The sequence below is a fragment of the Eublepharis macularius genome, chromosome 4 (assembly GCF_028583425.1).
Source record: "Eublepharis macularius isolate TG4126 chromosome 4, MPM_Emac_v1.0, whole genome shotgun sequence".
Taxonomy (NCBI): domain Eukaryota; kingdom Metazoa; phylum Chordata; class Lepidosauria; order Squamata; family Eublepharidae; genus Eublepharis; species Eublepharis macularius.
Window position 1 is genome coordinate 109,323,163 of NC_072793.1, and position 26,826 is coordinate 109,349,988.

Here is a 26,826-nt window from a genome sequence, read left to right on the forward strand (position 1 = left end):
TGTTTCTCTTAAAATTCATTTTAAGCCTTGAAAATGCAGAGAGTTAGCAAGGAAAGGTATTCTTATCTGAGATGATTCCACTTAAATAACATGGAAAACAATTTCAAAGGCATCTTCCATCCATGTCCCTTATCTGAACTATGACGATTAGATTTTATTTTCTGAAACAGAAATGGCGCTAATAAATTAACAGCCACATATTTTTCCCAACACATAGCTCATGTGGCACCACTTCACTGACTTCATTGCTAATGTTTATTTTCATAGATACAAAAGAGTTGCAGACAAAAATAATCTAAGGCTACCAAAGGCCATAAATGCTGTCCCTGTTGTACTCAAATGCTTGTATATAATTTTTAAAGCAACCTATTTCATGAATGTTAAATGCTTTGGGGTGCAAAAATTCCAGTGCTCAGGAAGAGAACAGACAAAATTCTATCACTGAATCCTCAAACCATGAGAAAAAAGATGTGGCAATACAGCAGTGCTTTCCATCCAACACAGATAATTGTTTGTTTTGAGATTGTGGTCTGTGAAAATACTAGCTCTGATTGGCAACTTATTTTTTAACAGTGACCAATATTTTGAACTGACTGTGGGCTTGATTGGCAGCAGAGTTCTCACTGTCTACTGTTTGGTTCGATTTACAGACTCTCTTCCTCCAAAATAAAGGTACAGGCAGAGGACTCTAACCCCTTCTTCCCTCATGTGAACATCAAGAGAAGCCTTGGCAATACCTTCTGCCTATGTCTTGGCTTGCAGACTTATGCCTAGGAACAATCTGCTCAGGTTCATAATAGGAGGAGGGCTTTGCCTTGATGTCTACACTGGGGAACAAAGAGTTAGAGCCCTTGGAGATTGTTAGAGGCCTTTGCATATAATGTGAGAAGGTGTGTATGCACATAATAGCTGTCTTTGGGCTCGAGTCATACTGGGAGTCAAATGCAAAGCTTTCGGGGCCTAGATTTGGAAATCAGTTGCCTATACTGGTCTTTATGTTTGTGTCATTTGGGACACAGACAAAGTAAATGAATAAACAAGCTTATTCTGTAATTTAAACTGATGGGGGGCAGTGGAAAGGACATGCAGCACATCTTTCAATTGCCATCTTCACTCATTTCCCCAGATACATCTACGCTTCCTGAATCTACCATATTATTTTAATGGTTTTCCTCTGAAGAATCTGTGGGAGTTGTAGTTTGGAGAATATGCTCAAAATTCTCTGTTAGATATGTACAGGTCCTTTTTACATAACTTTAGAACTTCCAGGATTCCCTGATGACAGGGAAACACTGTTTAAATTGGTTTGTTTGTTTGTGAAGATCTCTCTTCATTCCCTCTACCTTTTTGAGGTCTCACTCCAATATACTTTTTCTGGATCCAGTTTTACTAAATGTACTAATCGTCTAAAGTGTTGTGTGGTATATGCAGCACCTGTTTACTTTATCTCGACAAAGAAAGGCATAATCATTGAAAAGATTTTTTCAACCTACTCCCGGATGTGTTTACTCAGAAAGCTCTATTGATTTCAGTGAGGCTTATTTCCAAATAAGTGTTTAGGATTGCTAACTTCAAGGCATGCCCAGACTCACCCTGGTCACAGAGTACATCTGCTGCCTTAACTGTGACACCAGCTACTGTGAAATGTTTGTATATGTCACAGAGGAAGTTAAAAGTTGACACAAGCCTCTCCTTATTCTTATAGTGAGATAGTCGATAAAACTTTGCTGCTTTAAACAACTTTGGGGCAGAAAGACTGTGTAGTGTTAGCTTGTTCAAAGTAAACAGAATCAAACAGTTTTTTATTACATAAAGGTGTAAAGTCCACACATGCCAATAGGTCCCAAGTTCAGATGAAATACCCGAGCCAGCTAAGCTCTTTAAAGTTCCTAACGTTTCTTCTAATCTCAGAGGGTTGAAAGAAAGAAAGAAAGAAAGAAAGAAAGAAAGAAAGAAAGAAAGAAAGAAAGAAAGAAAGAAAGAAAGAAAGAAAGAAAGAAAGAAAGAAAGAAAGAAAGAAAGAAAGAAAGAAAGAAAGAAAGTGGTTCCTAATAAGCAGCATCTTTTGTGAGTAGGGAAACACTCCCACCAGCTAAACAGTAGAGACTTAGGAGTCAATGCAATATGAAAAGTTGTGAGCTTGGAAATTCCCAGTTTTACTCTTACTAATTCTTACTACCTAATGGGAGCAATATTAAAATATTGGAACCACAGTGTTATAACACTGAGACAAATGTCTACAGTAGAGGTGGGCACAGATGGGGAAACGAACCAAAATTTGACACAAACTTGCCCTGTTCGTCATTCATGAACAGGCGGCCCGTGGGAGGCACGTTTTTCACGGAGCCACGACTTTTGGTCGAGTCCGTTGGTCCATTGCTCTGTGAACGCAGGCATCCCAGCGCCAAGCAATCAATTCCCTAGGCAACATAGGAGCTGCCTGCAGACCTTTTGCTGCCTTTGGAACACACCAATCTTAGCCCTGAAAACCTTGATAGGCAGCTCTAGCTGCCAACCAGAGAGCTCCCATTATTCTCTATGTGAGCATTTAGGGTGGAGCTGCAGTTTCACTTTCCAGCCTGCAGTTACCAAGCAAGGAACTGCTTGTTGCAGGAGGTTTTTTTGCATTATGTGTCGCAAGAGAAAGGGTTTGGGCTTGTGCTGCAGCAGCGCTCTGGGACCAAGCTTATTATAAGTTACTGGGTTTCCTCGGCTGAGGACTCACTCTTCTGTTTCATTTTTTCCCCTTTCTATTCTTATTTGCTTGTGGGGTGGTGGGCTAGGGCTCTGAGGTTCTAGAGATAAATCCGTGTCAGCTGACTCCATTTTTAATTGATCTGCAGTTTTTTAACACAGAGATGCGAGGCCCCCTCCAAAACAGGTGCACACTGGGGCAGCCCAAGTTGAGTGTGCTTGTTAACTGGCCAGCTTGCCCAAGGAAGATGCAAGAGGAAGACAACAACCTGACCTAGCTGCCTCTCCACCCTATTTGTTCCTATTGCAAGGAAAAATCTGACTGAAACAGGATAAACACATAGATCCTGCCTTTCCCAGGGTCAAGTCTCCCTGAAATTTGGGGGGTCTTTAGGGGACACTTAGGAGTAGCTTCCCTGCGAATTTGGTCAATTTTGGACTTTGGGAAGGGCATTTTAGAGCACCTCAAAGAAGGCGCCCCCTTCCACCCTATTTGTTCCTATTGCAAGGAAGAATCTGACAGCAAATGGAAGTTTCCTGGGGGCAGCCACTTTGGAGATCTGAAACTCAGACTTATGAAATGCAGTCTTGGCCAAACTTGGAGGGTGGCTGGAGGAGAGCCTGCTGAAGACTCGCTGTGAGTTTGGCATCTCTGAGTGCAAAGGAGGCAGTCCCAGGGCCCCTGGAATTGATGGACTACAGACTGACAAACCGCTCTGTGAACCGGGGTTGGTCCATGAAAAGTCCATGAAATGGACCACAGGTCGATGGTGTAGTTTTTTCCTGGTCCATGCCCACCTCTAGTCTACAGTTAGGGATTAACTATGAGCCAAATTAGATGAGCTTATTTTTAAACAGTTGGGTCTGGGTTAGCTGGACCAAGCTCAGGTTCCCAACCTAAACCACATGGCAGTTGCAGTGAATGGCTTTTAAAAATAATTAAGGAGAGCTCATTTGGGGTTGGAACTCTGCTACAGGGGAGGAAGGGCTCCTGCATCCCACCCCCAGCCATTTTCCCATGCAGGAACTGTGCTTGGGCAGTTATTTCACCATTTTGGAGTATTCTGTGCATGTGTAGCAGCAAAAAATAGCATGTCTAGTTTGGTCCTGAAACAGGGTTAAGTATCTGTTATCAGTGGCTTGGGAATTCTGAAGTCATTCACCAAACATGTGCAGTGTGTAGTATTTGGAAATTTTGGTGAAAGTATGTAGAACTTCCCACTGCAGGGTAAATAAGGGATGTATGGTAAAGTCAGTACTTTTGCATTTGTATACAATGGTGCTGTGAGGAAATTGCTAGTAGCTCTGTTCACATTGGTGCAAAATATGGAATTTATCCCTCAGAGATGCCTTTGTCCCAATAAGTTTACCAATCACTGTTCACATACTATACTTTGTTTAATGCACTATATCACATTAAAGTTGCCTGTTTTTTGAAATCAATTGCAAAAGTTTTCTGTTATAGGGACAAAGATATTTGCTGGTACAAAGATAGTAAAGTATAAACTGGCAAAAAAAATTGCAGGGAATATGAGCAACTACCATGGTTTTTCCTCCAGATGTAAATGAATGGAAGAAAAAAAAAACCAGAAATGCTATGCCTATGTAAATTGTATGGAAGTAAGAGGCTTTCTGTTGAATTTAATGTGTGACTAGCAAGAGAGGTATGAGAATGCATCCAGATACAGACCATGCTTTTTAAAAATCCATCTTTCCCATTTGGTATTTTGAGGCACATAAAATTAGCAGTACATCATTAGATACCCGAATCATAATCAATTAAATTAAATAGAAAGTTTACCTGAATCCTTGTAAGACTCCTAATCTGAACCTTGCCAAAACTGAAATTGTGCTTTCGCCTGGCAGGATCCTCTGTTTTATATTAACTATTTGTTGGCAATTTTCTGGGTGCAAATACTGGATAAGATCCAAAGAACTATATAATTAATTCCATGTCTGCTTTCAACTTGTTTCTCCTTCCTAAGTTTCATAGCAAGTGCTTTTGAAACTGTTCACTTGGTGTCTATATTAAACTCTTTTAAGCATCTGGTGAAGTCCATCCTACTTACTGTGCTTTAACCACATGTATGTTTCAATTTTTTTTGGTTCTTATTTCTTATTACTTACTTCTGGATATGTTGCCTTATTCTGTTTTTTCCCCTTCTTTTGTTTTCAGAGTTTACAATGGTTGACACAGAAATGCCGTTTTGGTCCGTAAACTTTGGAATTAGCCCAGTGGACCTTTCTGCAATGGACGATCACTCCCATTCCTTTGACATAAAGCCTTTTACCACAGTTGATTTTACCAGTCTTTCCTCACCGCATTATGAAGATCTTCCTCTCACAAGAACTGACCAGACAGCTATTGATTACAAATATGATATGAAACTTCAAGAGTGCCAAAGTATGTCATGTTTTATTGTTGTTATTTGAATGGTTTTAACCTTTGAGAAGAGTTTCTGAATCTTCAATTCTTGCAGATATATCTGAAACAAAATGCTTACATCTTTATTAAAAACCACACACACAGAGTAAATAATCTAGGTCAGGGATGAGCAGAAGATCATTCAGGATTGATCAATACCTCTCCGAACAATTAAAAGTAGCTGTTCGCCCTTTCTCCCGTGCTTTTTAATTTTTAATGTTTATTTTATTTGAAAAGGAAGAAAAATAAAAAATAAGCTTCATACACAATAGAAATAAACAGACTACAACAATAGTAAGAAATCTACACATAAGCATCCATAAAAGGTTTCCAAATATCTAAAAATAAGTCCATTCATAGTTGTCATATATATGCCATACATTCTAATATAGATAAAATTGTAAGGTCCTCCATCCATTGAAATATGGAAGACGGACATTTATCTCTCCAGTGTTGTAATATAAGTCTTTCAGCTATAGTAAGTGTGCAGTAGGCCTATTTTCATTGACCATCATTTAGATTCCAGGATACAGGTAGGTATCCTGTAGGATTCAGGAGGACACAGGTAGTTTAAAAGTATGTAAACATCCTCAAAAATCAATGGGTAATCTAATACAAAATTAATATGAGTAATATCTTCCTCCCAAAAAGATCAAATAATTGAACATGCCCAAAGCATATGCTTAAGAGATGTCCTATAAACTACAGTGGCAACAATTAGATACTGTACTTAGTCCTTTACTATAAAGCTACTGTGGTGTCACTGTCTAGTATATCCTAAACATTATTTTTTGCTGAATGCCATAGCTTAAGACCTTGTCCCATTGCTGTGGCAAAATTGGGTGATCTATCTCCTTATTCCATTTATTCCTAAGATCCTGCATATCATATTTATTAACTGATGTAAAATATTTGTAAACAAATATTGTAGGTTTCCCTTTTTGCATAGATTCAATAAGAGTTTCTAAAAAGGAGGGAGGTTCTGAAACCATCAGTGCTGCAGGATACCAACAAATGTTGTAGTTGTGAATATTGTCATCTAGCAAAAGTTGACAACTTTTGCTGGAGAGCTCAGCTGAGAAAATATTTAAATATAGAAAATATTTCCTCTCGCTTTTTAAATCTGGATTGACCCATAATTTAGCATGTGAAAGTGGGTCAAATTGATATTGTTGTGACGTTATGTGCCATAGTTCTGTAATTGTAGGAGGAACAGGATCCAGTTTAACATGAGTAAACCCTAATGCACTCCATTTAAAAAGGGTAACCGTACAAGAAGCCTCCAAAATTTTCAAGATGACCAATCCACCTGGGAGGAGTAGTCCCAATAATTAGTATATATCTGTAAGTATATATCTGTAAGGGATATGAAAAGGAATTTCACACGAAACAGATATAATTCTAGGTATAATATTCATTTTGAATGTATTTATTTTACCCCATAAATGACATTTAAAATTGCCCATCTGTCCAAATAAAGGATATATCAGCAGTTAACTTATTAAAATTCAACTGAGAGCAGAACCACAAGTGACAAAAGGCACAGATTGGACACTTGTCAGCTTCCCTCAAGTTTTGATGGGAAATGTAGGCAGCTTGGCGGAATGTTGGACAAGTGACAGTTGAAAAGGCCATTGGACAGCAGTCAGAGAGCGAAGCTGCGAGACCAGGATGCCTACATTTCCCATCAAAACTTGAGGGAAGCTGACAAGTGTCCAATCTGTGCCTTTTGTCACTTGTGGTTGTGCTCATAATCATATACTTAATATTTCTTGGAATCAATAATATTCTAAGATAAGTGATGATGACATCTGGGTGCCATCTAAATTGTCCATTAGCAAGCAAATACACTCTGTAATATATTGTCTTCCAAAGGCATCAGTTCAGAATTTGTCCAAATAATTGAACAGCAAGACAAATCACCATAAGTATTAATCACGTTCATTAATGCTGGGATGGAAGACGCCTTCCTCCAGTGTTGCTGTAATCGCTTTCTCATTCTTCCTTCAAAGTTACCACACACCTGCTTCTCCCTTCTTTTGTGTGGAGGAGGAGGAGGAGGAGGCATGCTCATGCACACATTATTGCTCTGGGAGGGAAAACAACAACACCAGCATGCTCTCCCATCCACCTCTCCTTCTCCCAGGTGGGAAAAGAGTGTGCCGTTGATTCGTTCCCCCTACAACAAAACTGTTATTTCTTCCAGAGAAAACATAGAGGTAACTGTATATTTTTCCTGCACATGGCAAATTATACTTGGGAGTGGGGGCGTGGTGGTTTGCTTTGGTAAAAGAGCACAAAGATTTCCCCACCTAAGCACCTCAGGCCTGTTCTGAAATGCTATAATTGTACAAACCTCCATTTTGTGACCAGCAGCTCCTGGAAAAAAATTATCTCCCAGAAGCATAAAGTCTGCCCTTCCCTGGTCTAGATTTTCTAAACTTGTCTGTACAGTTCATCAGACAGTCTGGGATGCAGAGATTACTTTCAGACCTATAGGGATTTCGTGGTTGTATGAAAAGAATTGAACTGATTTTTTTTCTTTCTTTCCTTTAGCTGGTCATTTACCACTTCATTATTTTGTTCATTTTCATGGTCTGGTTCTCTGTTCATAACAACTATGTCATTTTTATCCTGCCCTTTCTCCAAGGTCAATGTATGTGTTTCTTCCCTTCTCCATTTTATCCTCACAATAACCCTCACAACAAGTGAAGTAGGTTAGGCTGTGAGGGTGACCCATAAACACCATAGCTAAGTGGCAATTTGAAATTGCGTTGCCCCAGTCCTAGTCTGGTAGTCTAACCATTATACTACATTGGACATCAATATATGACAGAGATGCCACTTCATATACAATCATGCATTTTAAAAGGGGGGAAGGACATTTTACATATTTATAACTCGTGTATTAATTCCAGAGATGTGAAGTTACCCAGCTGTTAAAAATGTCAAGCTATAAACAGTATATGTTGAATGATCATTAGTGATAAAAAGCTGTAGTGGGGAGGGGGAGAATAATTAATTAAAGATGAATTGCTCTCCCATGAAAAGTGGATTATTTACATAGCAGTGACATCCTGCGTGGAGCAGAATCTGTCAGATAATGAGAAAGAACAAAATACAGTAACTGATGCACGGGAGTCAAGGAAATTGCAGACAAAATAAAGTCACGTTGATCAGTGTTATCCAAAAGGTGCACTACCAAGTTTCAAAATGCCACTTTTCATCTAGGATTTGGTGCTTGACTGGTTTGAACATCAGGAAAATGTCTGGATCTTTTATTCCTTCACAGACATATCCTATTTGCAACTCTGCTGAAACATAGTAAATAGCCTCTGCATTATAAAGTAAAGCCTCTGAATTATTTGTCATATGCACAAAATTCTCACCAGAGGTTAATTATCAAAAGACTAACAACAAAGCCTGTTGTGGGAAAAAATACAATGGGCTCTAGAAAGGGGAGGGTGGGCAGGCAGACATTCCCTCCTCCTCCATCACTGATCCTGGCTGGATGAAGGCAGGGGGGGGGGGCAGGCATTGCCACCTGCTTTGCTCCTGATCTGAGCTGGGTGAAGAGGGGATGGGCATTGTCCCCTGCTCCGCTTCTGATCCCAGCTGGATGATGGCGGAGGTGGGCATTGCCACCTACTTCACTCCTGATCCCAGCTGGGTGAAGGCGGAGGGCAAGTATTGCCCCCTGCTCCATGCCTGATCCCAGCTGGGTAAAAAGTGGGCAGGCATTGCCACCTGTTCCATTCCTAATCCCAGCTGTGTGAAGGCAGGGCACGGACATTGCCACTTGCTTTGCTCCTGATCCCAGCTGGGTGAAGGCATGGGATGGGCATTACCACCTGCTTTGCTTCTGATCCAAGCTGGGTTAAAACGAGGGGCAGACATTGTCCCCTCTCTGTTCCTGATCCCAGCTGGGTGAAGGCGGGGGCAGGCATTGCCACTTGCTCCACGCTTGATCCTGGCCTGGCCTTCCTCCCATGCCATGCTCTCTGGAGGCCTGGCTTCCTCATCTGGGCTTCCCTCCACAGCAGCACCCTCTGGAGGCACACCAGGGTAGGAAGTGAGTTGTCTTGAATACACTTAGCCTTTTATATAGTAGGATGATTGATAGAAATAGCTGATTCCTTGTAGTAATAAGAACAACAACAACAATAATAAATTCATTGTAACAAATTATTATTAGATTCATTGTAACATTTTCTAAAGTGTCTGTTGGAGAGTTCTTCTAAAAAGTAGCATTGGATTTACAAATATTTTTATTTTAAAATATCTCTATTGTTGTTTACAAACTGAATAACAAAGTAATTAGATCAACTGTACTCTACACAGATAATACTATTTGTTATTAAAATTGATGTTCCGTAACAAAACCAAGATTCTTTAAGATTCTTTCATCTTAAAGTAAACTTTGCCTTATTTATATGGAATAATTATTTTAAAATATTTTATTTTCCTAAATGATACAAATCCTTAATGTTGTGGAATTACATGGTTATTTAGCCCCTGGATACAAAGGTCCCATTCCACTAACCAAGGAGCCTTCTTCTGATGTAAGGAATCTTCTCCCTTGCACGAAGAGCCTTGCTGCAGCAGAAGGTTCCTTGCGTCAGATCTCAGAAGACAGTTCCTGTGATAGTGAAACAGAACCTTCGGCTCTGGGCCTTAGAAGACATGAATAACTTGCCATACAAAGCAGTTCATGAGATCAAAACTGTATAAGGCATGTCAGTTCCTTCTCTAATTATGGAAAAATCTAAATGACAGTAACAGCCAGTGCATAGTAGTATAGTCTACAGTCCCTCCCTATTTTTTTAATCAAAGCATCTCTTTGAACTATTTCCTTACAGCACAGCCCTATTACCTTTGTAAGAAAGCTGTCCTGAATACACACACGTACACAATTTTTATATTAAATTTTGTGTTTCTAGTGAAGGCCGACATAATACTGAGAACAAAGCTCAGAGTACAAACCAGGCTTTGCAGTTGAAATGGGAGGCTAACATACTAGTGAATCAAACACTGGTCCAGCCATTTTTTTTCTTTAACCGTGCTGCATGTAGTCCATCTTCTCTTTTTTCATCTGTAATATCATCACATGAACATTCATGCAGTTATCTGTTCCTTTGTTATTTTTTAAAGGAAACTTTTTTAAAAAATGCAAAAACATTACAGGAGTTGGGAGGGGGGTTCTTCGTGATGTCGGAGCAAAACTTGCTTCTGCTTCAGAGTAACTGAACAGGTCTTATTTCAGTGCTTAATTCTAGAAGAGTGTAGGCATGTTTAAGTATTAGACATAGTAAAGGCAGGCTCACTGCTCATTAATTCTTCTTAAATCTAAATTTGAAAGAAAGTTTGACTGGCAATAAAAAATTGTGATTGTCTGGCATGTGGCCTAAATGACCTACCTAATTTGAAACTCTTCCATATATTTCACTGCAGTTGGGCCTTATTGAATGAGATGGTAGGGAGTGGGAGTAAGTAAAAACACACCTTACCTTTCTGCCCACTCAGAACCACAAGCTGCATGCAGGGATAAAATGCTTGGATTGGGCCAAATCCAATGCCAATAAGTTCAGATAACATGGATGATTTTCTCAGAAACAAATTCCAGTGTGCGTCTACTTGAATGGTATGCAACTTTGTGCATAATGGCCAGTGGTATTGGATGCAGGGCAAGCATATCAGGAGGTTGTAGAGGTGAGGTACATTCTCACTATCCACTCCATCTTGTGTAGAAGAGGGTATCAGTTTAACCAGGTCAATGACTTCATAGCCTTAGTCCAGCATACCTGCAGGACCACCTCCCTCTCTATATTCCTCTATGGCAGCTTCGCTCATCTGAACAGGGTCTCCTGCAGGTGCCAGGCAGCACATGGGCAAAATCAACAGTAGCCCGTACACAGGCTTTTTCTGTGGTGGCCCCTACCCTGTGGAACAGCCTGCCTGAGGAGGTCAGGAGAGCCCCCACGTTCCTGGCTTTCCGCAAACAGTGCAAAACTGAATTATTCAAAAAGGCTTTTTACTTGAATGGGAGGGCTGTATTGTAGGGATGGGGTCTCAGATGCTTCGCTAATGAGTTAAGGACCATAGACTTCACCACTATGTTGCCTTACATATTATCTGTTGCTTTTAATATGTACTCCTATGTACTACCTGTGCTTTATGTTGTCTAATGTCAATCCTAGACGTGATTATGTTCTGTTCCAGTATTTTCTTCTAGTTTGTACTGGATTCTTGCTAACGCTATGTCTTTTTAAACTTGTTATCTATTTACCCTATGTCATTGTTTATGGAAATGTCGTGACACAGTATGGAAACGTATTTGATATACTGTACGGAAATGTACTTGATACTGATTATACTAAGCTCATACTGTATAATCCGCCTTGAGTCTCAGTGAGAAAGGCATAAGTGACATAAAATAAATAAATAAATAAATAAAATAGCATACTAACCATACCAATCCCTTGTCAGAGCAGAAAACTGGCAATAATACTTGGTTCTCAAAATACTTTATGTCACCATTTCTTACAGCAACCCTATAAGATAAGCCAGTATTATCTCCATTGTATTGTGAGTTGCTTGTCTAAGTCTTTCTCATAAGTTTATGACTGAGCTGAGATTTGAACAAGCAGTCACTGGGTTCTGAACTACAACACTATATCCAAATACCTACAGTAGCAATTTGCTAATTATTTGGTTCTTATGTTATCAGATGCCCAGGCTTTGGGGGTGGGGTGGATTCTAAGACTGATAATTGCAAATTGGTCACATCTGTCACTATTCTTGCATATGTTCGCATGCAGTTCAAGACTATGGTGAATCTCCCTTTTGAAATGTTTTTTTTAATTGTTCAGGTGTAATCAAGATGGAGCCCCCCTCTCCACCCTACTTCTCAGAAAAAGTTCAGCTGTACAATAAAGCTCATGAAGAAGCTTCCAGTTCTCTAATGGCTATTGAATGCAGGGTGTGCGGAGACAAAGCTTCTGGGTTTCATTACGGAGTGCATGCATGTGAAGGCTGTAAGGTAGGATGGTCCACAGCAAAAAAGTATTTGCTGATATTTCAGGCTTCATATTCCATTCCTGTTATCAGACATATCTAAGCACCAGGCTTGCAGTCATTTAATGCTAATAGCACAGGATGCATTTATTGGCTCATCTGTCATCTCTATTAGATAACAGTGACAATAAGAAAAATTCTTTATATTAAAAGCCTGCCTGGTCCACAAACCAGTTTCAGTTGGGAAGGCAACATCTAAATTCACAAGTGCCCATAAGGTTTTTTAAATATTTGCTCAGTTTCTCAAATAAAATAAAGGAATCCTGAAAATTGAATTGTATTGGTCTGAAGAGATAAATATCTTTTCAGGCTGTATGTAAGCAGAAACAAAAAATTTTCCCATGCAGTAAAGGTTCACGATATAAATAGAAATCTCTTTAAAAGATATTTCCCACCAGACCCCACAAAAACCGCTCAGAGTACATTTGTCAATTTGTAGTCTTTCTCTCAAGATACCAAAATACCTACCAATAACTCTTTTTATAGCATTATTGATTCCAAATGTTTTTCAGTAGCTGTAATTTAACACTATTTTTCCCAGTTTACAAAATTAGTTTTGCAGAGATATAGCTAAAAAAACAGAAAATGTCTTCAGACAACCATCACCTTTCTTTTGTATTATTCACCCTAAAGCAAATTGGTTAGCTGTTGTGTTATTAAAGTCTAAGCATAAAGATCAGGAGATAATTTCCATGAAATGGATGAAACTGCTTCTAAATAAATGAGTAACTTATAGATTACAAATGTATGTTTTAGAATATTGTATTGTGCAATGTGATTATAAAATGTAAAAAATCTATCCTTGCATTTTGTGACACAAATGTTAAATGCAAGTTTCTGTGATACAATGGATTATACCATAGAGATGTCAGGGAACAATGGAAGATTCTTTAAGGCTAATACTTCCAACTATTCCTTTATTCTTATTGAAGGGTTTCTTTCGAAGAACAATCCGGTTAAAGTTAATATATGATAGATGTGAGCTCAACTGTCGAATTCATAAGAAAAGCAGAAATAAATGTCAGTACTGCAGATTCCAGAAATGTCTTGCAGTTGGAATGTCACATAATGGTGAGTATGTTTGCTAACATCTATATTTCTTATATCAATAAAGATTACACACATAATTTGTTTTATTATTATTTGTTTGGTATAACAACTAAGGATTCATTTTACTGTAACAGTTCAGGATAGAGGATACGAACAAAATATCCACAAAATGGAACAAGGGACAGATAGGGGATTTTTCTACAAACCTGAAGGAAGTCCCAGGTTTACAGGAAAATCTGAAATCTTATATATAATGGGTTCAAAGAGTGGGCAAACCCTCTGGGCCTGGTTCTGGTGCTGATAACAGCCACACAGTACCCCAGAAGCTCTCCCAGAGTAGTATGCCCCGCCTGTTTATACCAGACTCACAGGTTTCAGGGTCCTTAGCTGGAAGCCCTTGTGCACAGCAAGCAGACACTCAAGACACAGGAAGGATAATTATTTATTAGCTCAAGAGAACAGTCAAATTAACCATACTCACTCTTGAGGCAAAGCAATGGCAATAAAAAAAAGAGCTTGACCTAATCGGAGCTAAAACAAAGCCCACTAGACAAATAGGTACCCAACCTCCATGCTCCTGTGATTCAGCCTCTTCCTTCTTTCTTTTCGATCCACCCCGCCTTTTCTTAAGCCTGGGGGAGGAGCCGCCTAATCAAGGACAACCACCAGGTGCACTTAATTAGCCACTTATCCACTGTTCTAGACATCCCCCCCAATTCTCCAACAGGGTTGTTAGAGCATGGTGGAGAATTCAAACCAATTAGGCAAGACAGCCTCCAAACATATAACTGCAGCATACAAGTGAGCAGACAACATAGGTTATCAATACAAAGGTCAGCAAATTAAAATACACACTTAAAATATGGCAGGAATACAAATGATTACAAACTGCAAATTACAAATAACTGGATTGTTCAGGATGGATACATGCAATCATATTACAGCTTCACTCAATATCATCATAACCTCTCAACTGGGCATAAGCTAGGACATTATCATTCCCCTTAATGCAATAACATCAAAGGAGAAGTTCTGAAGGCTTAGAGCCCACCTCATGACTCTGGGGTTTGTCTTCTTCATCCTATGAATAAATATAAGAGGATTGTAATCTACTTCAAGATGGAAATGAGTCCCCTTTAAGTATGTTTCAAGTTTATTTATTCCCCAAATCAAAGCTAATGCTTTTATTTCATACAAATTATACCTCTTCTCTCTAGGCCAAAGTTTACGACTGAGGCACACTATTGGACAGAGACGATTATCTAGGCCTTCCTGAAACAACAACACCTTTATCCCACATTTTGAAGCATTTATTCTCACCACAAAGGGTTTAATGCAATTAGATGGTTTCAACTCAGGGGAACGTGCTAGATGTTGCTTAGTGTGAGGCGGCAGAATGCCCTTAACAGGCTCTTGGGTGTTATAATTATTGTCCTCACAGAAAAAAAGTTCCCTTTTACTTTCTGCAGCAGCTTGAGTTTCCTCCCCCCCTCTCCCCCTCGCTTCCACAACCGAAGCTGGGGTGGTGGACATTCCTGAGGTGGGGGCTGCTTGACTCTCCGCTTGCCGGCTGCTGATTCCAGGTTGCTCTACAGCAATCTCTTGCAACGTCTTTGCCTTGCTTCTGGTGATAACTGGAAACTCTTTAACAGCTGTTTGCAAAAACTTAGTTCTTTTTCTTGGTATTGGCAACTGCTGGTGGCAATTTTGTTCTTTAATTTCTGCCAATTCCTTCTCCACCCCGCAGTCAACATGCTTCTGACTCAGGTACACCGGGGCACTTCCCATACGACCCAGCATCCTAACAGTTCTCATATTAATCCTATCTCTCCCTTCTCGTGAGGCAACTTGGGGCAGGCTCTGGTCCCTTCTAGACTGACGAACTTGGGCTGGCCACTTCCCTTCCAAAGACACACATCTACTCACGAGTTGAGGCTGGAGTATCTCTCCAGAAGAAACAACAGAATCAGGAGTACCTGCTTCTTCTCTTTGTTGTTGTAAATCCCAATCTTCTTCAGGTACATAGTCCCGTGAATGTGCAGTTGTTTGAATTCCACTAGAAATAAAATGCATTCTAGGCTGCCACAGTCCCGACTTAAGCTGCAAATCAGGACATTGGGAGCGCACATGTCCTGACCGACCACAACCAAAACACACAGTTTCTTTCTGTCTTGGCTTCTGCCCTTCCCCACACTTTGGCTCCCTCCTTCCTACTTCAGACACAGGCAAAGGTCGGGGCTTCAGTGTTGGAGGAATAGGGGCCACTTGCTTGGAAACTGAATGCCAGCACTCCACAGAAACCTGACTGGCAGCTGCAATTTCGTCCAGTAGCTGAGCCAACTCTGTCACAGTCCTCGGTCTCTGAGCTCTAGCAAGCATAGCATATTCTGCTGGAACAACTTTATACATCTGCTCCTTCAGCATCAGGTCAAACAACCCATCAAAAGTGTGGACATTAGCAGACTCTACCCACTTAACACACATAATTTGTTTTATTATTATTTGTTTGGTATAACAACTAAGGATTCATTTTACTGTAACAGTTCAGGATAGAGGATACGAACAAAATATCCACAAAATGGAACAAGGGACAGATAGGGGATTTTTCTACAAACCTGAAGGAAGTCCCAGGTTTACAGGAAAATCTGAAATCTTATATATAATGGGTTCAAAGATCTCTGAAATAATACTAACAAAGTCTGTCGCTTTAGGAAAATAATGGCCACTGACTTTTCAGGGGCCATTTTGGAGATGACTGGGGAAGGCAATGGCAAACCACCTCATAAAAAGTCTGCCAAGAAAACGTCGTGATGCGACATCCCCCATGGGCCAGTAATGACTCGGTGCTTGCACAGGGGACTGCCTTTACCTTTTAGCCCCCCTAGCAATATTACTAGGGTTGCCAGATACCCTTACCCTCCCAGCAACAGGGGGACGCAGCACTCACTTCTTTGTACATGCATGCTTTGTTCTGGGCTGATTTGGGCCCCAAACAGCCCTGATTCAGACTATTTGGGGCCCAAATCAGCCAGTGTGAAGCACGGGAGCACAACATCACTCCCACCTGGAAGGCCTGTCCCCCATCTTCCCCCCCCCATGAGTGAAGGGGTGGAGGATCTCCCACCCCCACCAGCAGAACAGCAACTCTAAATACTGCTGAGTCTTTCAAACCTTCGTTTCTGTAATTATGATGCCAAAACAGCATTGGAAAAGGTGCCATCCCATCTCCTACCATGACCCCTGATGGAATTCACTGGCAACCACTATTACAGCTTCACCTGGTCCAGTGGCAGCTGCCATATAGCCTGGCCAGAATTTTATGAGGCTGTTAGGAGACAGGAAGGAGGAAAAGCTGATGTCAAGGCTGTTAGGTTGGCTGATGGGTAGGAAGGAGACAAGGAAACAGGAAAAGAGAAGACCCTATGGCGATGCCCTGGATGAGAAAGCTAAAATATGGGAGGGTCTGTGGCATTTGCTTAGCATGCAGAAGGTTCCACATTTGATCTCCAGTATCTTCAGTTTAAAAAGGATTTGGTAGTACTAGTAATTGATGTGAAAGACCTCTACCTAAGACCCTAAATAGTCGCTGTCAGTCTTAGTAGACAATACTGACCCTGCTGGACTAACGGTTTATTAAGTACACAGTAGTTTTGTGTGTATGTGTTTGTGTGTGTGTTCAAATAGTGGGGGAGGAGGCACAGGGGGAAATTAGATTCCCCTACTTGCAAATCCTTGCAAGTCTCCCATGTGGTTCATGCACTAAATGGTAGGCTCAAACTGGATAATTGATATTCCATATAGAAGTTAGAAATTTTCAGCATGATCCAGTCCTACATACATTGGAAGTTTTGTGCACAGGTTTGTACACTCAATATGAAAATGAGATACCCAGCAGGGAAGACAAGCACTTTTGACAAGCACAGCAGCTGACTACTATTCCTCTTATTCATCATACGTAGAGCAGAACCACAAGTGACAAAAGGCACAGATTGGACACTTGTCAGCTTCCCTCAAGTTTTGATGGGAAATGTAGGCAGCTTGGTGGAATGTTGAACAAGTGACAGTTGAAAAGTCCATTGGACAGCAGTCAGAGAGTCAAGCTGCAAGACCAGGATGCCTACATTTCCCATCAAAACTTGAGGGAAGCTGACAAGTGTCCAATCTGTGCCTTTTGTCACTTGTGGTTCTGCTCGTAGACAATACATTCTGTTTTGGGGCTCTATCTGCACTCACCGGTAATGGTTTTTTTACACATTATGCCAGTAATGACACTACCACCTTCCTTTGAACAGTATCATATTTTGCTTTCTTTTGAGAGGATTCTTAGATTAAAATTGCGCACTTGGACATAAAGAAATATTCACTTCTCCTCCAGAAAAAAAGCTTCATAGGATCATGGAGCACTGAGTTATATTTCTTCATCCTAAAGGGAGGGATTTGTGAATGTATATTAGATACACTTAATTATTACACCTTCTAGACCTTCAATCCCAAGGATGTGTGAGAACCTTAGGCAAGTGACAAGAAAGCACTCTAAAAGCCAGAAATCTTCTGGTACAGAGAATTTGGTCAATGACAAAGAGCCCAGGCTGAGGCAAAATAGTAGATCTAGGAGTTTAATATCATCTAATGACACTAGATGGGCTCTCTGGTGCTACCTCACTTCCTATGCCAGGAGGATTAAGGCTATGACATTCGAAGTCCTGGTTGCAGCTGCCTTAATTTCCTTCTTTGGCCAGTAGCCCAGGTACTATTTGGAGCCACTTTCTGACAGGAGCCTCCTGGTTTGAACTTCATGGCACCTGATATGCTAGGCTCTGAAAGTTGGTGTGGAATTAAATTCTATGGCAAGAACTAAAGAGGCAAGATTTAACTTTTTAGAGCACATTTCTAGACTTGTCAAAATGAATCATTTTTGTGAAAACATTTTTGTTACACACCCACATATAAAAGTGTCTTCTTTCAGCAATTTGGAGAGAACCATAAATAGGGATAAAAGTATCCACATATTGTGTGGGATAAAGAAAAAAGAACAGGTCCCCATGTTGACAAGGCAACCAGTCAAAACTCCTTGTCTTACTGTACTGTGCTGTGGCCTGGCCTCACAGCACAGTTCAGCTAAACAGTAAGTGCATCCTTGCTTTGCTTGCCCTCACTGATGGCATTATGTAGCAAATAACATATTGCTCACTATGTAATCCCAGCGTGCCTGGGGTTACAGGATGAAGAAACCAGTGTCAAAGGAGGAGTTGAGAAAGGAGTATTTTGTATTTCTCCAAAAGCTTCCTTGGTGAGCATCAATTTGTGTCCAGATTTCATCTCAGCTTTTTTCCCCTTACATTTTATACTATCTCTGTCTACCTATCATAATGTGTGTATAGCTTAGCAGAAATCTTGCTTAGCTCTTGAACTGTGGGTTAATACCTATGCTGAGCAATCAGGTGGAACAGTTAGTAAATTGCCCACAACTATGGTTGCCAATCTCCAGGTGGACATGGACATCTCTCGAATTTCACCTGATCCCCATGCTACACATGAAATGGCAGCTTTGGATGGTAGATTCTATGACATCATATCCCCACTGAGTGCCCTTCCCAGGCACTGCCCCCAAATCAAGGAAATTGCCAATCTGGAGTTGGCAACTTTAACCACAACTGTAACATGTATAACTGAAAGGGTGAATGTAGAATTCCATGGTGAGCAAAGTGGCTTAGGTGGGAGAATTGCAACTTGGTGGGTAGTGGCACAAATAAGTGGACACACACACCCCTCTGCCATCCCTCTCCTTCTCTGCTAAAAACCACCCCTTCCCAATGTTAGCATTTAACTACCTCACATAGTCCATTCGTCATGCAATTTGAAAGACGAATCTTGAACACTTAAGAGTCTGGTCAATTGTACATGATCATTTAAGACATCCTGTCTGTACTTTAAGGTCATTTTTTGAATCACTGTGAAAATATTTAACATCAGGATTCTTGAGTGAATGAATTCTAATGAAGATTCTGTATACTTTCCTTGGCAAAGCCAAGTGAAAACAGGAATAGGATGTCATAACAGAGAGACTTATAGAGTAAAGAATTGAAAACATGAGTGGGAAAATAACTTCTTTGGGGGGGTTGTTGTTTTCTGAATATTAACAAAATAAGTTTATTGATGCCAAAAGACAATCTTAAACTTGGAATGATGGTACATCTGGTGAATAAATTGTTCTGAGAAATATTTTCTCAAATACGATTTTTTTATTTGAAGGACAAAAATTGTACTTGCCGGGTTTGTTATATACAGACAACTGAGAGGAATGCATGTACTAGTAACACTTTTAACCAGATGAAACGTTTTGTCTTGGGAGCACAGTGCCAACGCTTCTATGAGCTTTCCTGTTGGATCCAAACCTATGTTGTTTGTTTTGCCTATATCCAGCTTTAAAAGAGATTAACTAGACAGAATTCTAGGGGATCCATGAGGAGATTTTCCCAGCATTTAAAAAAATTCAAAAAGCAGCAAATGGGGCTACCATGTCCATTGTGGGGAGAAGGTAATAGTCCCTCCACAACTATACCACAATTTCACCCACTGAAATTAGGCCCCACACATACACATATTATTGAAAGAGGGAAAAGAATGCAGTCTTTTTGTCTGTCTCTCCTCTCTGCCCCGTTTCCATGGTTAATAATACAGCAGGGGAAGGGTTGGTTTCATTTGCTGAATCTGTGTGGAGATGAAAGAGTTAAACCTCTTTTCCTCTCATGCAGTATTCTAGATCTGAAATGAGGACCTGTGCAGCTCTTGTTTTACTTTAAAAATGCTGGGAAGATCCAATCATGGAACTCCCAACATGTCAAGGAGTGATGAATTGCCCAATTTCTAGCCTTATTAATCATTTGGCAAATTAACTGTCAGTGTTTCATCATTATTGGAACAATTGGAGATGCTCTCATTCTTGAATTATTGTTGACAGAAGTAAAGATTTGCAGGAAGCATATTGCATACGTATTGCACAGTTTGGCACAAAACATGAAAATCAGAATTCCTGCCTAGAATGTTCTTGCTATTAAATGAATCCTTTAAAATAATGAGAGCATTACTGTACATTTTTTAGCTAGACACTGTAGCAAAACTATTCATATTCTGAGACCCAGCAACATTATCCAGCACAGAAGCATACTTAAAAAAAAAACTGTAACAATATCTTTCATGTGATGAGTATGTATCTAGTGTAATTGCCTGGAACTTCCATGAGCTATCACAGACGAATTTCTCATCATCTTTTGCATTCGCTCCCTGTGATTGGGATAGGGAAACAGGAGGACAAGCTGCCACTTGTGTTGACCTCCAGCATTTGTGGTTTATGGCACTTATCTAGGAAATTCTCAGATCGTTAAAGGTATTATGTGCTTTGCTATGAGTTTATTGCAGGTAGATAGAACAATGTGGCTTAGGAACATGGGAATTGTCGGTTGTCTGTTCTGCTAAGAGCTATAAAGTTCTGTTTACATGGAAAATTGCTATAGGAAAGGAGACTGTGAATATGACTGCTACCATACAGAAATTAAAAGATGCATATAATAAAGTTTGGTCCTCAACAATACATTGATTCTGCTTTATATGTGAGCACCCACCACCTGATGTAGCAGAGAAGCTGGTGGGTGCCCTTTGCCTCCACTTGAAAACTCAAAGATCCTATGAGTCTGGCCACACTAACAGCCAATCATGTGAACAGTTTGGTCATGAGATTTTCTTTCCTCCTTGAAGACTTAAGTAAAATTGTGGTGTAGAGATTTTTTTTAAGTTAGTTAAGTTTTCTCTCCCTCAAAAAAGAAAGTAAACAGAGCCTCCATCCAACTGACTCAGTTTACTCATCATTTGAGGTGCCTGGTGGAGGCTCTTGCCAGCTCATCTTCTGCATGAGGTCTGTGGTTGCTACTGCAAATGAATGGGCCAGAAGTCTGGTGGAACAGCCTTCTCACTAGACTTTTAGGTGGTGCTCAGCATCTAGAAGCTGGAGAATGACCTTTTGTAACTGTCAGAGTTTGCCAGACCACTTTTAAATTTGCATCATCTGAATTTCCTCTGCATCATTTTATTTTTTGTTTAAAGGAGTACTGTTGATATTCCATCTATATTGTTCATCCAGAATTCTACTATTTTATGCAGAAGATGAGCAGGCATGGTAACAGCTGTAGAAAGTCTCCCAAATCACAGAGTAGCTTGAATGTAGTTTCATTAGAAAAGTTGATCATATACAAGGTACATGTAGCAGTTCACCGAGAAAGAACAAGGCTGACCTATTTGGATGTAGACCATTTGGATGTAGCATATGGGGGTCTAAGATGTGGGAAAATGTTTTCCTAAAGACAACAGAGCAGGCAGCTTGATGATGATTTCTTACTGGCAAATGTTGCTGGCAACTAACAAAATGCATGTACTGTCTCTGCAAGGAGAGGGGAACTGATCCTACAGGCTAGAGTCCAAAACAAATAGCCATAGGCAATTATTCAAAGATTTCTATTGGAAGAAATCAGAGACAGGAGGTATTTTCAGGAAGAAGCCTAAATTTAGACTATATGAGGTAGTCCTCTGTTCCCTGTGGAGTTGCTAAGTTTCTTTTAATTCAAATAATAGTGCCAGAATGGTTGCAGAAGAATGGTTGCAAAAGTGAGAGAGAGGTAAAGCAGTGGGCATTTGGCAGTAGGTTTTGCTATGAAGACCCACGGCAATCAAAATGTGCAAGCAAAACTGTGTCTGTCCTGTTGATGTAAAGTCAATCAAGTGAATAATGATTGCCTTCTTGTGTTACCGTTTCATCCAGGTGTGGGGAAAATGCTATTTCTGACCAAACAACATAGCATAACCAGAGGTGTGCCAAGTATGTACATAATAGGAAAGAACTAAAGAGAACTCAAAATAAGCACACCTTTTTGAACTTGGAAAGATTTGTAGCTAATGGTGGACATTCAAGTATGTTAAGTTATTTACATTACTTGAATGCTACATTTCAGCTATAATGGATCTCAAAGCAGTGCTGTCTCTCTTCTCTTGTATTACTTTCACAAACTGATTTCCACTAATATTTACCCCCTTTCCTATCCCCCATCTTCACTTTACTTTCAGAGACTGAGATGATGTTTTCTTGAGATTCAAAGTGGTTTGCCTTTGTTTATTATTGCAAATTTGGTGCATTGTGGTTGTTAGGACCTGATAGTGGTGCTGTATATGACAAGTCCCCAAACAATGTAAAGTTGGAGAGTCCACATAAACATTAGATGGTTATTTTGCCATTACAGTACACATGAATGCTGCAAGCTAGAACAAGAATTTAGCATCTTCTGATACATTGCTCTGACCCATATGCTAAGAGTGTTCCAACGTGGCAATTCAGTGATGGTACAGAATTGCACCTTGCATATATACCAGCAGTTTATATACTCCCATGACTTCAATTAACAGTGTTGTCCCAGTTCATTTACACTGAGAATTATGGAGCCATTTACACTGAGAATTATGAGGCCACTAGGAACCGGGATGTATGAACAGTAAGAGTCATGCTATCCAGCTATGAGATAAGATATTTGCCTTTTCAAGATAATCTTCTTCCTTCTATGCTTTACAGTTTTAGTTCTGGTACAAAAGCACATTCCTATGAATGTGGAATGCTGCCATATGGACATTCACTCAGAATGAATCAGGCTTCTTTGGTCTCACATCCAATCGAGTGAGTAAGCTACCACCAAATTCCTCTCCTGAGCATTATAATAAGCCATTTTGTATGATACTTTCCAATATTATGGAACCCAGATACTCTCTTTAGCTATTTTATGAAGCCCACCGCTGGTTACTCGTCTTATGGGCTGAACATTTGTTTCCATTCTTCTTAGTGGACTTTCACAATCAAATCTGCATTCTGTGAATCTCTCTTTAGAAGATAAGGAAAAAGACAATTACAGCTGCATACGTATCCATTAGATGTGTTGGTTTATTTCTGTTGTAACTATTTGTTTGTTTGTTTCCCCCTCCCCTTGTGCAGCCATTAGGTTTGGAAGAATGCCACAAGCTGAAAAGGAGAAGCTCTTGGCAGAGATTTCAAGCGACATCGACCAGCTAAATCCTGAGTCTGCTGATCTGAGAGCCCTGGCCAAGCTCTTGTATGATTCATACATAAAGTCCTTCCCTCTGACAAAAGCCAAGGCGAGGGCAATCTTGACGGGAAAGACAACAGACATATCAGTTAGTTCTTTCTGCCTTCTATTCTCTTATTTAAGCAAATGATTTACCATACCGACAAATCAGTATTGTTGTCTTATGGGTTTTTTTTTTATAAAAAACAACCTCCTGCACTTGGCAATTGCATATTTCAAGCCAGGGTTGAAACACAGGAAATGTTTTTAGATAGGATAAGTAAACATTATTTGAAATAACCTAATAAAATATTTGAATGCAGCACAAGAATGTGAAGGTCAGCATAACCTTACTGTACTCTGCTTCTTCCTGTTCTGTCACCCCTTTTCCATAGGTTATCTCCCACATTATCCAACAAGACTATCTGTTAAGAGAAAAGGCTCTAATATTCATTCCAAACATCCTTAGAGCAGTACAGCATTTAGTAGCTGAGAGACCATAAAGATCCATTCTTACAGAGTTTTTCATTCTGACTTCCATTTCTTAAATGTATCTGATGTTTGACAGCTCTGCTGCAAGACTCTGCAGAGCTAATACTAAAATTCAATCATGACTGCAGGATTGAAATTATTAGTTTAGAATCAATTTGTGTTTTATTCGGGGGGGGCTGTTTTAGTTTGGAAAATCTTTTCAAAGAGTGACCCACATATGATCCAGAACTCTGTGTATATTCCAGTGGGCACACAGAGCTCCTGCATACATAAGTTTTTGTCTTAGACTTCAAAAAATAGGGCAGCCCTTTGAACATGTGCTGCTTCACTCACCATTAAAATTGATGAGAGAGCCCCTGCAATCAAGGTAGTTCTCTGTGCATATTGGAGCATGCATATTCACAAAGGTTGGAATTCATCAGTTTTTATCAAGATGAGAAAAATCTCCTGTTTTCTTGCCTGTCACTAGGTCGTTCTTGCCTGTCCCTAGGAATTATAAGCCAGTTTTGATACACTATTTAAAGCAACATCCTAATGCATTTAGCAGATATATGCAACAATAGGAACGGATTTCATCCTTTAGTCGACTGTATATCAGTTTGTAGAAGTATCAGTGAGGCACTCTTTTACCTAGTGTTGAATTTAACACAAAATGCACCTAATTTTTCCTCCTATTTCCCCACAAATTATCTCCAAATCTGCATATACCCTATCCATTCTCTAGCTTAGAAATTTATTTTATTGTGATTTATCACTACTAATATGTCATCAATAACAAAATAAATAAAATGCTATTACCTACTTGTCTTGCAGAGAGGCATTCTGGAACTGAGAGCGAGAGCTGCTTCTCTTCAACCTTTTTTGTATTTAGGTACAAATACAAGAGTACAAAATATGCATCTGTCACGTTAGGCACAAAGGGCATGTGCATGAATAAATTTCAGTATTTCCTTTTAAAATGCTCATATCTGAAGAAAACTTCATCACCATTTGTGAATATTTTGATAAGGAAAGCCATGACTTTTTACATACATGTGCCCTTCTACCTAGCACAATATTTGTGTATTTTTTGCTCGGTGTTTGTGCCCAGACATGATTCTGAGACACATAAGGCTTAAAGTAGTTTCCCCAAAAACCTACAGTGGCCATTCACCTTAGAAGTGGCTGTGATCAGGATCATCAATAAAATATGTCCTGCTTTGTGACAGAGCAGGACCTAGTATTTGTTCAAACAAGGTGGAAAGAGAAAGGGAAGGGATAAAAAATCCTTAAAACTGTGATATAATTAAATTTATCCTGTCTTTTTTACTGCTCTCCAGAATTAACTACTATCAGACAATCACATAAATAGTGCTTTATATATGAAAACGCTGATGCTAAATTTGATTAGCAGTAGCTTTGTTCCTAATCCCTCAGGTAGTTTTTAGGCAGATGTTATGATGCCCAAGTCTGAGAACACATACGAAGGAGAAATGTGAAAGCCATATTCTGCTGCAAGTTTAAAGGAAATATTAAAAACAGGCAGAGGCTTGTTAAGTGTTTATTAAAGCAAATCTAAAACTATAGTCTCTGCATATATAAGTACAACCATACAGAACTTAACCTAACAGAGATGAGAGACTGATGCTAATAGAAAGTCAAGTATTATATGATTCCTTCAGAAGGGAACAAAGAAATTAGAATTACAGAACATAAAACATTTATGTATGTAGGATATATTACAGTGTATAACAATATAGTAGTATAAAACATTATATTATTATTATCCACATTGTAACACAATAAAACATTTAACACTTCATAGAATATAGTTGACTTCCTTGTTCTCTCCCTTCATTTTGTGCAGTTAGTTATATTAATTTACGCAATGAATTGGCCCTAAACATGTTTATTATGCCATTGTGTATCAGGCAACTACAATTGTACTATTTTTAACTTGGTAAGACTCAGCTAAGTAAAACCCAAATTTCAAGCTTGTGACTTGGAAGTCAAGCTTCATAAATATGAGTAAAGTAGGAAAAACAAGAGATCACAGAGATTTAAAAAAGCAGGCAAGAAACCCCATCATGCAAGTAAAGAAAAAATACATTCATTTATTCAGATTAAAATTCGCTACACATTTTGCCAACAAGCCTTTGGCAGCTTCCACACGTCCTTAACTCTGGTGGGTTATCGCACTCATTACACACATCATCATTTCCCATGTGCAAGCGGGTCATGATGATCCTGGTTTTTAAAGCATTTTTTGTGAGACCTGTTTTGGTCTGTTTATTTTTGATGCAGGTTTTCCGCACAATCATCCTACCATATCAATGCATACAGTGGCTCTTTTTGCCCTTCAGAAGGGCCCTCCCACAAATCTCCAACCCCTCCTATCACCATTACCTCTCCTTTAAATATCACAGATGTGTCTGGCTCACATGTGTGATCGTATAATTCTCCCCCCTCCCTTTTTTAACTTTTTAAAACAGTCTTTGTGCTATTACAGTATCTATGTATACAAAGGGAATTGCTACATTGGATCACTCAACAATCAGATTATCAGTCTAGGAACAACACTGACAATGGAATGCCATTTCTGATTTTATTTTAAACTAGCAATAAGGCCCATTATTTGGGGAAATATAATGGGCCCTAGCAATGCTTCCTCTGCCCCCACCTCGCCTTGCAGGACCAGTTGAGGAGAGGAATCGGGGAAGAGATCAGCTCAGCTTGTGCACGGCCCTCCCAAGGCCTTGCGGAGGTGGTGGGGAGCCCCACCCACCTGGCCGCTGCAGGACCTTGAGAGGGCCTCGCCACCGCACTGAGCCTTTCCAGGCCTCTGGAAGCCCTGAGGAGGCAATGGGGCGGCAAACCATTTTGCCCCCAACTTGCTTCTTATCCCTGTTTATTGTTCCTGCATGGAGATAAGGAGTGAGTGGTTGGGAACATGGTTTGCCTTTTATAAAGTAGGATATGGAATTGCGCGATTGT

General features: G+C 39.8%; 1 protein-coding gene across 1 annotated transcript in view; it reads left to right on the plus strand.

Annotated features, from left to right (window-relative positions):
• Positions 1 to 26,826, plus strand: part of PPARG (peroxisome proliferator activated receptor gamma) — an 86,200-nt gene that overhangs the window by 40,997 nt on the left and 18,377 nt on the right. Inside the window, exons 2-5 of the mRNA XM_054978364.1 lie at positions 4,871 to 5,098; positions 11,989 to 12,158; positions 13,126 to 13,264; positions 23,271 to 23,470. Coding sequence (XP_054834339.1) covers positions 4,879 to 5,098; positions 11,989 to 12,158; positions 13,126 to 13,264; positions 23,271 to 23,470 — 729 coding nt within the window. The 5' untranslated portion in view covers positions 4,871 to 4,878. The remainder of the gene's footprint in view (positions 1 to 4,870; positions 5,099 to 11,988; positions 12,159 to 13,125; positions 13,265 to 23,270; positions 23,471 to 26,826) is intronic.